This window comes from Mytilus californianus, unplaced genomic scaffold (genome assembly GCF_021869535.1).
Source record: "Mytilus californianus isolate M0D057914Y unplaced genomic scaffold, xbMytCali1.0.p SCAF_2, whole genome shotgun sequence".
Taxonomy (NCBI): domain Eukaryota; kingdom Metazoa; phylum Mollusca; class Bivalvia; order Mytilida; family Mytilidae; genus Mytilus; species Mytilus californianus.
Genome location: NW_026262668.1, coordinates 12,686,299 through 12,701,530, shown reverse-complemented (window position 1 = coordinate 12,701,530; position 15,232 = coordinate 12,686,299). Strand labels below are relative to the sequence as shown.

The 15,232-nt window shown below is 31.7% G+C and overlaps 1 protein-coding gene across 1 annotated transcript in view; it reads left to right on the top strand.

Moving 5' to 3' along the window:
• The window catches only part of LOC127729268 (low-density lipoprotein receptor-related protein 2-like), a 59,612-nt gene that overhangs the window by 12,002 nt on the left and 32,378 nt on the right, over positions 1–15,232 (top strand). Inside the window, exon 2 of the mRNA XM_052237002.1 lies at positions 12,379–12,850. Within this exon, the coding sequence (XP_052092962.1) occupies positions 12,379–12,850 (472 nt within the window). The remainder of the gene's footprint in view (positions 1–12,378; positions 12,851–15,232) is intronic.

Here is a 15,232-nt window from a genome sequence, read left to right as displayed (position 1 = left end):
TATAGGTATTCAACAATATGTACTAGTATCAAATAAAACGTTATTTTATTTTCGCTCTAACACAGCGAGTGTAATGTAGAGAATTATATTATTGCCATTTACCACTTTACCAAAAGAAAATCGCATATTAGGCTTTATTTCAAGGATACTGTTACCTATTTTCTGGTTTATTGTGAGGAGTTTGGGACTTATTAATTTTATCAAGAACTCACCTAAATTTTCAAAGTTACACTGTCTGTTATTGACGAATTCAAATTTGAACCCTGCAGCATCTGTTCTGCGGTCAATTATATTTAATAAGTACCATATAAAATAAATAAAAAGTAAAAACAAAGGTCGATTAGTAATGGAATTCTGTTTTTGATTATTAAAATCAAGTGCGATTTTGCAAAGGTTTCCGTGGTAAGAAGTTTGTTAGTACTAACATCCTAAAGCAATAGTTGAAACGAGCAAACAGGATATATTTGTTCAGATGTACACAGATAAAAAACAATTACAGCAATCATACAACTAATGTTGTGACTATCCTTGTATTAGTAAGTTTTGGATGCGTACAAAATAATAAAACTCGTTATTATAGTCTTAATATGAATATAAAAGTATAGATAGAAAAAAAGGTAAATTTACTAGCAATCGTTGTTGTATGTGTAAGATTGTTGAAAGAAGTAAATATGCTGTATAACATATTTGTTTTTCGTTTCTTGTTTATGCCTTTAGTTTTCTCGTTTTAACATTTGTCCTTTCTTGGTCTTTTATAGCTTGCTATGCGGTATGGGTATTGCTCATTGTTGAAGGTCGTGCAGTGACCTATAATTGCTAACCGTCTACGTCATTTGGTCTCTGGTGGAGAGTCACATTTACAATCATACCATATCTTCTTATTTTTATATTTAGTGTTACTGTACATAATTCTTTCCCCTATGTTACATATAAATGTCCGCCCATCGATCATTTTACTTCATCAGAAAGAAGATTTTTCACGTATATCTGTTAGATGCTTTATAATTGAATAAAATCCTATTTCGGCTTATGTCTATACACGCATTAGAAAAAGGTTGAACTCAGTGTAGACATTTTCCCACGAAATGCAAACAAGAATCATATAAAGATGCACAGTTTATCAGCGTAGCATCATGGTAAAAAGCTACACTGTGGATACTATGTTTCTTTAAACACACACAATATACAGCAAACACCGATTATATATATTATATCATCACGTCATGTATATTAACGTTATTAAAAGTTTTCAACTCTTCAAATATGTTGAAATAGAACAATTGACATTTTAAAAGTGTTTTGTGCCTTTTTGTCGAGCCTTCGACTTTAGTCGAAAAAGCGAGACATAGCGATCCTACATTCCGTCTGCGTCGTCGTCGTCGTCGTCGTCGTCGGCGGCGGCGTCCACAAATATTCACTCTGTGGTTAAAGTTTTTGAAATTTTAATAACTTTCTTAAACTATCCTGGATTTCTACCAAACTTATTTGTTATTTAAAACAGAAGCTTGTTTATGACCATAAGATAGTATCCAGAAATAAATTTTGTAAAAAAATAAATTTATTTTTTCCTTATTTTACTTTTTAATGGACTTAGATTTTCTGCCAGGAAACAACACATTCACTCTGTGGTTAAAGTTTTTAAAATTTTAATAACTTTCTTATACTATTTTGGATTTGTATCAAACTTGGACAGAAGCTTGTTTATGATCAAAAGCTAGTATCTAGAAGGAAATTTTGTTTTCTTCCAGTTAACATTACATTCAGTCTGCAGTTAAAGTTTTTAAACATTTATTAGATTCATAAACTATCCTGGATTTTTACCAAACTTGGACAGAAGCTTCTTACAATCAAAAGATAGTATCAAGAGGAATATTTTTTATTGATTTACTTCCTCATTTTTGTTGAGCCTGCGATTAACAGAGAAAGTAGGCGAGACACTGGGTTCCGCGGAACCCTTACGAATTTTTAATGTATCGTTAGTACTGAAATTTAATTATTGTTCAGAAAAGTTATTTTGATTTCATAGAAAAAATGCTGGCCGGGTGTATTTCAGGGGGGAGACAATCATACAATATGGACCACCGCATTGGTTCGATTTTGGTAGATAACCACATGTTCCATACATAGGCATGTTGACCTCAGTGTTATGGATTTTTTTTATATAGAATAGATATAAGCATCAAAACTGACATTTCAGTGACAATGTCGTTGTCGTTCTGTGTTTACAATAAGGCGAACGTACCATTTCGTACCTTGCATCAAATAATTTTAAGCCACTGAAAAGAGAATGATCCTCAGTTTTCGGGCCGCTGAAGATATCAATGGTCTTTTTCGTTTTTGTTTATCGTGTCTTGAGATAATAACCAATCATAACCGATGCGAACTTATCAGAAAATGAATCTTTGTTTTCGAATCCACCCGTTTTCGATAGACAGAACGTTATCTCTATGTTTTTCAACTGTAAATACACTTGTACTCAGTACTCAGTGTATAATGTTCAAGCATTACTTTTAGTGACCTGTAATTTGTGTCAACAGTTTTTTAAATTCAAAACATTTATTATTAATGCCAAAAATAACATATTGTTTGATATGTGTCTCATTAAATGTCTGAAACAAGTTTCTCTTTAAATAGTAGTGATATTTTTCCTACAGACTGTATCATATTTCTGTTTAAACCTCCGATCATGTACAGGAATTTGATCTGTTTATAGATGTTTTAAGTTAAAGAGCGGTGACACAAGATTTAAAGCTATAACAAACAATCCGTTCACGTTTATGTGGACTACCAGTTTTCTAGGTGCTTAGCTTTGAGCTACTGTGTCGTCATTTGTAATATATATAATAAAGATTCCACAAAGTGCTAGAATGCTGCATTCGCAGAAAAACAGCCAAACAAATTGAAAGTGTTGGAATGCAATCAAAATCGATTCTTATATTTTGAAATTGAGATTGAGAAAGTATAAATTATTACAAAACATTTTAGCTCATTCCTTTTTTCTTACATTTTGACCTACAAACCGTTCTCTCCTTGAAAATTTGTCCAAAAAATAAGAAATAAGACAATGGAGCCACTTATATATATATGTACAGTTTAAAACAAACTAAAAAAGATTTGAGGGTTGCTGCTCACAAGTAAGCTATTAAACCAAGAGTTTCAAATGGTGAAGTGAAGTCATCCCTTCGTAAATTTTACAGACGCCATCACGAGTTGGTTGACCGTTATGGAATATCCATTTCACATAATAGCAGATATGTTCCAATTGTCGTCTATTGTAAATATATACTAAGTATACTCATATTCTGTACAGCTTAAATACTTAGCAGCTAAGAAAAGTATCAAAAGGTTGAAATCTAAAGCAACTTATAGCTAATGCTATTGATACAATCATTAAACACTTTTACCAAACATAACCTAAAATTAGTTGGAATTGATAAAAAAAAAATGACATTAAAGGCATTGTAATATCATATTATAGTGTTTATATTAATTGACAAGATACCAACAACAACAACAAAAAAGTATGGAACGCTTCTTTTTTGCATCCGATATTTGCATTTAAAATTATGTATATAAAAAAAAAAAACATATAGACTAACAGCTTATCTTTGAATTGTAAACCACTGTTTATAGAAATCACAGGGCTACTTAAATGAAAACTGTCAAAAACCACTACAAAAGAGTCAGTTATGCTCTGTAACGTTAAATTTTTCATAAAGGTACAATACCTTTCAAGATAACGTAGAATAATAATGTAATATAATATAATAACTTTAAAATCAAATACAAATTATGATATTTACAATTGGTGGTTCTAAATTTGTGTTCTTGTACCCATTATCACAAATCATCATATAATGTCCACGTATGCTTAAGAAATCAATAGATATATAAACATAAAAGATAAGAAGAGTTAATTTCAGAAGCCTTGTATTCAAAATTGCCATTATTTTTGGCCCGAAGTTTTTACCCTCACTAATACAGTACTGAACATTAATATCATAAAGGAAACAAAAACCCAAATAAAATATTGATAAGATCGAACCTGTTCTTTATATTATACATACTATTCAATGCTGCTTTCCCACTCTAATTTATACAAATAAAAGTAAGTGACGTTCACACTTTCCATGAAGCGCTTTCGCGTCTTGTTAAATATCTCATCGTTATTTTTTTTCATTTCGTATGAATTTTCAAAAACACAACATTCATTTCTTATATTTACAGGATTTCGAAATATAAAACAAATAGTTAAATATTTTGAATCTTAAGTAAAAAGTAAAATAACAAAGATACCGAACTCCAAGGAAAATTCAAAACGGAAAGTCCGTTATCAAATGGCAAAATTAAAAGCTCAAACACATCAAACGAATGGAAAACAACTATCATATTCCGGACTTGGTAAAGACATTCTCTTATGTAGAAAATGCATGCATGGTAAACCTTTTACACAAAACGTGAGCAAAAATTGTCCCGAGGTGAACGCTGTATCACCCCAGGGGAAATCAATTACACGTCATATGCATTAGGTGAACTAGTAACTGAAATTTGTATAATGCAAATGTCGATTTCAATATAGATATCTCATAAAATATTTATCAAATTTCAATGATTATTATTAATGTATATCATCACCAGTGTTTAGCAGTAAAACCTTGTAAAGAGTACAATTCAATAAATATATCTACTAATTATGTTTACTTCAGACATGTCTGATCGACATAGATTTTAAGCGAACTTTTAAAAAAAAATATTTTCATTTCATCGTTTAAAATTCAATGCATAAATACACGTAGTCGTGATATAGCTCTACCGCACATGCACTGCCAGTACATCTTTTCTCATTACAACTTCAGCATCTAACTGAACTTTTGTTTATTCGAATCATTCCAGCATTGAAAGAATACCAAATAATAATCCACATCTCACTGTATAAACAAGTGTATTTTCTTTGAACTTTCCACGTTCCAAGGCATAATTTTATTTTATTTCAGGATGTTTTGATAATAATAAGGTTCAATTTCTTTCTGCTCGATTTAAGTCAATTCATAACATACGTACGACATTTACATATAGACGATATTTTGACAGCGTGATATTTTAATAAAAGTTTAACGTTTTTAGATTGCATACTGGGTCGCATTAACCTTAATTTGTGTAAAAGAGTCTCATTATATTTCGTTCTCGTGTAAACCCATTAAAATCAAAATAAGTTGTTTTGTATATTCAGACGTTTTAACAATTTATTCAACTGCTTCACTTACATTAGTTGATATTTTATTACGGTATATTTCGAAGTTATTACAATATAATGAGTATATTTTACGTAGAGGCAATTTTTTGCTTCCATTTTGATAAACAAGCCATTATCTGCATTTGATTACTTACCTTTCTATGAATTCCAATCTTTACTTAAAAATGATAATGCTTCAAACGAAGCTCTATACAGATGAAAAGATAAAAGGATATTTAAAAGGGTTAACCATTTAAAAAAAAAGGTTATTTCATGAGTGAAAATGAATGTTAGTGCTTGATAATGTAATTTGCATGGCACAACTATGTAAATATGCGCATTTGAACTTTTAGAATATAATTCTTAATTTATTGTCATGTTGACTAGATTAAATTTAATGGACAATGGTTCCAAAGCGACTGTGCTTGACCCTTATAGAATTGATTCGTCGTCGCGTATACTCAATTCAAATATATAATTACACAAAAGTGAAATAGCCACAACTTTTCTTTGTTCAGAGATATAAATGTAAACATACGGGTTGAAAGTTGGATATATTTACTGCTTTCATGCTTTCTTAGATACGAAATGTTTTCACGAAGAAAGCTAAAATATATTACCCGAAACTGAAAGAATGTGCCAACAAACATTTGTACTGGCTGATCATTATTTCGAATACATATTTTAAGTGAGTTTCGGATATCACAATGGGCACCAACTGTGCTTATTCTTTAGCCAAACACATCCTTTCAGTCAAAACAAGATGGTATTGAATTTATTACATTTTCATAAATATGTTTGTTCATATACAATATACAATTAATAACATGTGGTATGGTTTCAAAAAACAACTATCCCTATCTACCAAAAAACCGAAGGAGGATGTTCAACTATAGGGCGATATTTTATAATCGTTATCATTATAACTGCGTGTTATATTTAAAATGCTAGTAGGATGTTTTTTATTGATTGATTTATTGTTACTTGTTTTTAAGACATACTAGATAAATGAAGGTATTTAGTGATGCTTTTCTCAACAATTTATCCTTTTGAGTCACTGTGTTACAATTTTGATTCAGAACTTCAGATCTATTATAGCCTCTAAGTGGTTGCGCTACGAAATGTTATCTTAACCAGCAATTTTACGAGGGAGATGTCCTTACCAAGTTATTTACGTAGCATTTATATAGTTACTGAAAGTCTTGAGTGTCTCTTGTTGTCTCCAAGATTGTATTTATCGTGCTTTACCGCATAATATCGTCACAGTTTAGTTTATTCTTATTTACTCCTTTGAATAGTTGTTAAATGCAATAAAATTTATATATATACTTGTTGTTTGATAGAATAACATCGATCGTGTTATGTTTGAAAGTTTATCTTGTATATAGCGTTAAATCTGTAGGTAGTTTAACATTTTCACGATAATAATGTATTGAAAGTAACTAAATTAGACAATTAGACAGACATTAGGTTAAAATACGACTTTTTAAGAGATTTTATTGGGGGCAGTCAACCATAGTCATTATCCTTTTAAATTGTCCCATTTCCACAACTTAACAAAGATAGTTCAACTTGTATATAAACAATATTATTAAAGGATGCAGTTTTACGTATATGATACCTGGATCTTGTGGACATGACCTATTGCCAAAAGTTATATGATGTGATATTACCGTCTCTGTAATGACTGAAAGCTGTTATCAGATTACCTGCTGGTAACAGTGTACATGTCGTACAAGTTGTTCACATTTATAGTTTCATATATATGTCTGTACACATTGCAGCAGTGTGTAACTTGTATAAATAAACAGTTATTTATTGCGAGATCCTCATCGTTTCAGCAGCACTAATACAAAATTAGACGTTTCCCAAATCTACTCATAACGGGGAGAACTTTTACTTCTATTTATGGTTTGATGTTCTATTGTTACGTATTAAAAAGTAGCCACTGGTCAATCAATCATTGGGGACGATGGCATCAAATATCATCCTGTCAGTTATTGTTTATTTGGTATATTGCAAAGGTTCGTACTAAAAATGTATCTTGCCTGGAATTTTACTTTTTAATTTACCCTTTAATGATTGTCTGTGGGTACTCTTACATCGATCCTTTGCCTCTTTTATTTTAGTTATTAGTTGTTATCGTTAGTAGCGATCTTACGTCGAGTCAATTGTTTTTTACACTAATGTCTCAGAAAAGCACCAGGTTTGATCACTAACACACATGTTTAACCTGTACACATGTTTGTCCTAAGCCAGGATACTGAACCTGTAATCCAGTGATTGCATGACGGTGGTTACTGTCTGTCATATTTGTTTTTGGTTATCTCTATTGAAAGCGTTTTCACACTTTGTCATCCCGGGGCCTTTTAATGCTTTCTATATACAATATGGATTTTGTTCATTATCAAAGGTCGTACGACGACCTGTAATTGTATCAATATTCATCCTTTGGTCTTTAATGGATAATTGTCTCATTGGCAATGAAACCACATCTCCTTATTTTCAAATTGAAGATATGATCAAATACATAACATCTAATCAGTTTATTGACCTTTATGTTCAATTTTATGTAAGGTGTCTTATACAAGCGTCTTTGACCTTTGTAACTTACTTGTCGTATCGACATTTAAAATTTCTTTCTCTATGAACTTCACTAATTGTAAAATTATACAACCCTATGAGTGACGGTTGATAGTAGAATTGATAAAACCACATGCAGAAATTATCTAGCATGTGTTCTGTTTTCATATCCTAAAACATTCGACTAAAAAGGAAAAAAAAAGGAAAAACTTTCTTCTACTATCTATTCCTACTCGAATAGAAGTGTTTTAAATGTATAAAATCTGTCTGACATTGACTCCTGTGGTCAACCTTGAATCTAAAGTATGATTTATTCTTTTATATGCGAACAAAATCAAAATACATTCTTTCTTGACAATATAAAACGCGACAACTAAAGGAATCAGTTTTAGGCAGGTAACATTTATACCGTAAAACCGTACACACTCATTGACTCGTGGGGTAACCCTTATTTGATTGCCCGAAATTCTGTGAAGCTTTATGGGCCCAAAAAAAGTGCAAGTGTATAAACTATTTGTTACATCAAGTATACATTTCATCAATTATACAACAAATCTGTCCGAATTCTCTGTCCTGTCTTTAAACATCGCATATAAGTGACTACTGATAAGCAAACTTGTGTTCTGTTTCGCAAGATAGGACAGCGCAAGCTTTTGAAAAAAAATACAGCTAACTGCCTTTTTCACTATTAATAAGAAATGTGTATTGTACGGTAATCAGTGATTTAGTGGTTGCAGGATTTAAATAGTACTGAATTGCTGCAAAGTCAGTTTGTAAATTTGATTTAAAATTTAAGTTGCAATCCCGTAGACCAAAGTTGACGATGGATGAGTTTGACTGTTATCCACTGTTCAGTATAAATCATCCATGCATGGTAAAAAAAAAGCTAAGATATGTCCATTTATTTATGTTCTAAAATAAGATTAACTTTTTGAAGTTTTTGTTCATTCATCAAGTTGACATTTATCTGTTTTCTCTCACTCTTGTAATTTTAATTTGAAAGATTAAAGCTAGTAGTATTGTTTAGTCACACATTTTTTAAAGTATTTTCAAGCCCGTTTGTCATTTTCTTTTGTCTACATACTTTAACAATCTGTCTTTATCATTCTATTTTATATGTTCTTGTATATTGTTTGTTACTATTACATGATTTAGGTAATTCAAAGTGAGGTCGTAGATGAAACAGTTTGCAATCCGACAAGCTAAGATTCGGTTGTTGAATTTGTGTTAACGGGCATAGGGGACACAATTTTATGCTATACTTTACTGTGTATTAATGCACGATACTATTGATCATTTAAATTGAATAAAAATGACACTTTGACTTCTTATTGTATTGACTTAGAATTTGAGCTACTTTATGTGTGATAACTAATACTGAGATATGAGTCGGTCCTCTTCGGCATACTGAAGGCAGTATCAGTTATTCTGTAGTGTATAATATTTCAGTCAATTTTGTTAACGACAGTTTTCAATTTAGTAATTATGGGTAAACTGCCCTATGTGAACTTGACCTGACTAGAACAAGGCCTCCTCGTCGTATAATCGTGTCTTTCTATTTATAACATTTGATCACGATTTTTCATAGCTGTCATCTTTTTTTGAAAATAAATAGTGCATAGTGTGTCTTCTAATATCATTTACATGTTGATCTTTCGAAAGGATGTATGTAAGATTAACACGCAGTTTTTTAAAATTGAAACCTGAGCTATTTAAAAGTATGGTATAGTAGCAAGTTCATTGACATTGAGCGCTGCTACGAATCAATACAATATACCGGTACCTTGTTGTCTTTTTTACATTAGATCAAAAAACCTTTCAACGACAGCACGGAGAACAACATATACGTGTAATTCAATAAAAGAAACTTTTAAGACCGATTAACGTGAAGGGATATCATCTACCAAAAATATATAAAATATTATTTTATGACTTAAGAGGAGTCATGACTGTAACGCAATGATTACATCACAATTTCACGACTGTTTCAAATTTTGTTGTATTTGGAGGCGGGATTTAACATGTTTAACGACAAAAAGCGATTTAAAATATTTTCTGGGTTAGTTGAAACATTTATAAAATTGCCAAAGGAAAAGTTGATTGTATTAAGCACCTCATATAAATTACGTATTCCTCCCCGTATTACAATATATAACAAACTGATACTTTTAGAATGAGCATGTATACAATACATTGTGAAACCATTTCGTGTCAAGTGAAAAGGGCAAACTACTACAAATTGTAATGAATAGATGTTTATGTGAATGGACGGTAGGTTGACCACCACTATTATGTGACTAAATATTTCAAACGTTTTAGTCAATTCAAGTACATGTTTGAATATCCGCATGTTTTGTTCCTTCGAGTGAGTAATTCGATTCATAATTCTATAAATAGGTCAACTTTGAATAGGAGCCAAATAGGATTTTTTTTCTGGCTATAATAAAATCTATGCAAAACTCTCCCATATGCGCAGTTGGAATAATAAACGAATTAAAGAAATAATGAATACTAGTATATGTCAAATAACTTGCACAATTTAATCAAAATATTTGTTTCCGGATGACAAGTTATTTTTCAAAAGATATCCCACTTTCCCCTTTCTCTTCATGTGCCGTTTAGGAAATTCAAAATAAAATCATATTCCAAATCGACTTAAATTACAAATGGAGCTTAGAGTGTACATAAAACACACATAAAACAACAACCCATCAACACGCACAAGTACAATACATATCTAGAGATCTACGTACATATCCTCTTCAACTAATTCAATGGTCTTTACAATATGCTAAGCTCTATACTAAGCTATTAACTAAACTATAAACTGAGCTCATAGTTAATCTAACTAAGAAGCTATAAATCAGTTATTATCTTGACAAAAATAGATGCATTCATCAGAGAATACAATGTTTGGGTGATGTTGTCTTGTCTGATTGATTTTCGTAAAATATCAACTGCTCGACACAATATGAATCCTTTATAGGTCTTGCACTGTGTTCATTCGACAAACGGCTTCCTATATTTTGACTTGCAGCTGATATTTTACAGTGTCAATGTATCAAGAAAACCTGATAATTGGTATTGTCGAGCCTGCGACTTTTGTCGCAGAAAGCTCGACATAGGAATAGTGATCCGGCGGCGGCGGCGGCTACGGCGGCGGCGGCGTTAGCTAACTTCTTAAAAGCTTTATATTTTAGAAGGTAGAAGACCTGGATGCTTCATACTTTGTATATGGATGCCTCATGTTACGAAGTTTCCGCCAGTCACATGTCCAATGTCCTTGACCTCATTTTCATGGTTCAGTGACTACTTGAAAAAAAAGTTAACATTTTTTGTAATGTTAAATTCTCTCTTATTATAAGTAGTAGGATAACTATATTTGGTATGTGCGTACCTTGCAAGGTCCTCATGCCCGTCAGACAGTTTTCACTTGACCTCGACCTCATTTCATGGATCAGTGAACAAGGTTAAGTTTTGGTGGTCAAGTCCATATCTCAGATACTATAAGCAATAGGTCTAGTATATTTGGTGTATGGAAGGACTGTTAGGTGTACATGTTCAACTGGCAGGTGTCATCTGACCTTGACCTCATTTTCATGGTTCAGTGGTTATAGTTAAGTTTTTGTGTTTTGGTCTGTTTTTCTTATACTGTATGCAATAGGTCTACTATATTTGGTGTATGGAATGATTGTAAGGTGTACATGTCTAGCTAGCAGGTGTCATCTGACCTTGACCTCGTTTTCATGGTTCAGTGGTCAAAGTTAAGTTTTTAAGTTTTGGTCTTTTTTTCTAATACTATATGCAATAGGTCAACTATATTTGGTGTATGGAAATATTTTATGATCTATATGTCAGTCGCGCAGGTTTTATATGACCTTGACCTCATTTTCAAGGTTCATTGCTCAGTGTTAAGTTTTTGTGTTTTGGTCTGTTTTTCTTAAACTATAAGCAATAGGTCAACTATATTTGTTATATGGAAGAATTGTTAACTGTACATGTCTGCCTGGCATTGTTCATCTGACCTTGACCTCATTTTCATGGTTCATTGGTCAATGTTTAGTTTTCTTGGTTAATGTTAAGTTTATGTGACAGTTGTAATAAAGCTTTATATTTAGGACTATCAACATAATATCAATGATCAGTAAAGAAGGCAAGACATTTCAGCGTGTGCACTCTTGTATTGCTATGGGAATGTTCTAATTTTAAAATCTTAACACTTGTGTCTCATCTTAAAGGCAATCGTGATGCTTTTTTTCTATTCAGGCAGTATTGAATTTGTTGTAATTTAATGTACATGTTCTCAGATCAGTTTAGCTTAAGATGTTAAAATAATTTGTTGCAAAGCAGGCGAAGTATTTTCCAGCATGAACAGAAATTAAATAAGAGTCGGGTGATGGGGGGATGAATTACATTTATTGAGTTTAGAGAAACGGACATTTATTTGATATGAAAAAGGTGCACTTGAGCAGAGTCGGAGATGATATGAAATCGAATCAGAATGAAAGTTTCAAATTTTACTTTTCATTATTTTTTACGTTAATCCCCTTTTATATTTTCAGTTGCATCAAATGACAAAGGATTAATTGTATCAACGTTTCCAAATTGGATGTATAATGGACAACTTAATGTATACCACGGCGATCCTTCGACGTTTATTACTGAGCAAACTGTAGGCCTTTCTAGACATGATGTTGATTATGATGCTCAAGTAACGTCACTTGCGACTAATACAGAAGACAATTCAGTTCTTTTCGTAGATGCAACAAAAAATACACTTTATAATTTTGATAATTTTAACCTTTATATGAACCAAACTAGTCAACAATTTACAGCTATACATACCGGTATATCAGCAACAACCAGTCAAATTGCGTATGACTGGTTAACAAAAAACGTATACTGGACTGATGGATTCTACAAATGGATTGCTACGCACCCAGTCATGAAAAAAGAAGATATGAGCCTGTATAAAGTGTTAGTGACAAAGCATTTAACAAAACCAGAGGGCATAGCCGTTGACCCTTATAAAAGGTAGGTTTATTTGATTTCTTGTGTCTGACTGTCTATTAGATTGCGTTTTTCTGATTGTCTATTTACTTGCAATTGTCTGAATGTCTATTAGATTGCGTTTGTCTGACGGTCTGGTTTTTCTTTAACCCTCTTTTTTCTTATTGTCTATAATACACTTGTGTTTGTCTGACAGTTTATTTGCCTGCGTTTGACTGACTATTTGATTGCGTTTGTCTGCGGGTCTATTTGATTGCGATTGGTTGACTGTTTGTTTACTTGCGTTTCTCTTATTGTCTATTTGATTGCTTTTGTTTGATTGTTATTATACCTGCGTTTTCTTAGTGTCTTTTTACTTGCGTTTATTTGACCATCTATTTTCTTGCGATTGTCTGTCTGTCTTTTTGCTTGCGTTTATTAGGCTGACTATCTATTCACTTGCGTTCATTGGACTGACTATTTGCTTGCGTTTGTCTAACTGTTCATTTACTTTCTTTTGTCTTACTGTCCATTTATATTTCGTTTGTTGGACTTTATATTACTTTCGGTTTTCGAACTGCTATTTACTTGCTATTGACTGTCTATTTGCCTGCTTTTGTCTGACGGTCTATTTACTTTTGTATGTTTGACTGTCTGTTACTTGCGATTGTCTGACTACCTATATACTTCCGTTCATTGGACTTACTATTTGAATGCGATTGCATTACTGTATTTTTGCTTGCGTGTTATGTTTTTTTTTATTTTTTTTTTTTAATCCCTATTTATTTGCATTTGTCAGACTGTTTATTAACTTTCTTTAGTCTGACTGTCCATTTACTTTCGTTTGCTGGACTGTATATTACTTTCGGTTGTCGAAATGTCTATTTGTTATTTGCCTGCGTTTGTCTGATTTTCTATTTCATCTTTGTTATGATTATCAGTAAACCATGTACGATCTTATTCAGATCAATTTAGTTTGGTTAACTCCAGATAGGTAAGAGATATTGAAATCTTACATGCTATAGCGTTATTATCTATTCGGATATGTTATCTTTGAATCCAACGGGAATATGATATTTTCATCAATATTTTAAAGATGTTTCTATGGAAATATTAAAAGTAGTATATTAAAGTATAAGAAAGGAGTACAAATGGCCTTGACATATAGTGATAAATGTTGTATATCAAATAAGTACGGTTAGCAATACATATATTATATTAGTTAGAGAACAAAAAACGAAATCCTAGTCCGTGAATAACTCATACTACAATAAAATAGTAAGGTACGTATATACAGTAAATGTAAATTTAATGCATTAATCATTTTGTGGAATGTATTGAAACATACCATCTCCCTTTACGAGTTTTTTTTGGGGGGGAATTTGAAGCGTTCACCGTAAAACATTTTGTCAGAAGCGGGAAGCGCTTCATACTTAAAATTGTAGACATTCAACTAGTATGCAACGATATAGAGCTACAAAAAGGAAGTATGAGATAGAGAACTATCAACGGTTGCTCGTACTGTCATGTTTGGATGTTACGTTTTATTGGGATATAAAACATTATTGTAAAACTCCACGTGATTGCTGTCTGCAAATTAAAATAACGGAATCATTATGAAACATTTTCGAAATTCAAATATTGATGCGAACAATAAGCTCACAATCAATTCAAAGTTATGGACATTAAAATAAAGTTTGTTATGCATTACATCAGTGTTTTAACATCTATTCACATCGAATAAGGCGTTTAATATTTGTAATTCAGTAACTATTTCGCACCTTGAAAGTGCCATAGTCTTCCACTATGCTCAGATCTCTTAAACTTGTTAGTGTTACTTGGCTATATTTTTTGTTATTCATTTGTTTTTTTTAATTTTTATACCTGGGATTGGGGAGTGTTATTGCCTGTTTTGTAAATATTTATTAAGTTCATGTTTAAATATGGTCTTTCGTCTAAATTTAACATATTCATTTAAATTGCATTAAAAGAACGCGTTATCTCTAAAGTTTACCGACATCTATTTTAATGAAGTTTAGAATTTGCCATAAACATATTCAAATTATTTTAATTTTATAGTTAAAAATATATGAATAAATTGATGAAGTGACAATCTGTACCATCTTCATTTTATAGCCCTAGATAATTATAAATCAATTCGGAGTAAGTCACAAGCTTGTATGATGAGTATCTATATACTATATATAGTAGTTCTTAAAAACACATCAAAGAAAGTCTATTAGCGTAAACAGTCGTTAGAGTGAAAAGACGTATTGTACCACAGAATTTCACTTTATAGCAGTTTCATTCGTTTAAACAAGAGTGCAGTACATTGATGCTGTCTTAATAACAGCTTACAAAATATATCCTTAAGCGATATATAATGAAAAATTGCTGAAAGGGCTAGACAGGTACCATTGTGACCCC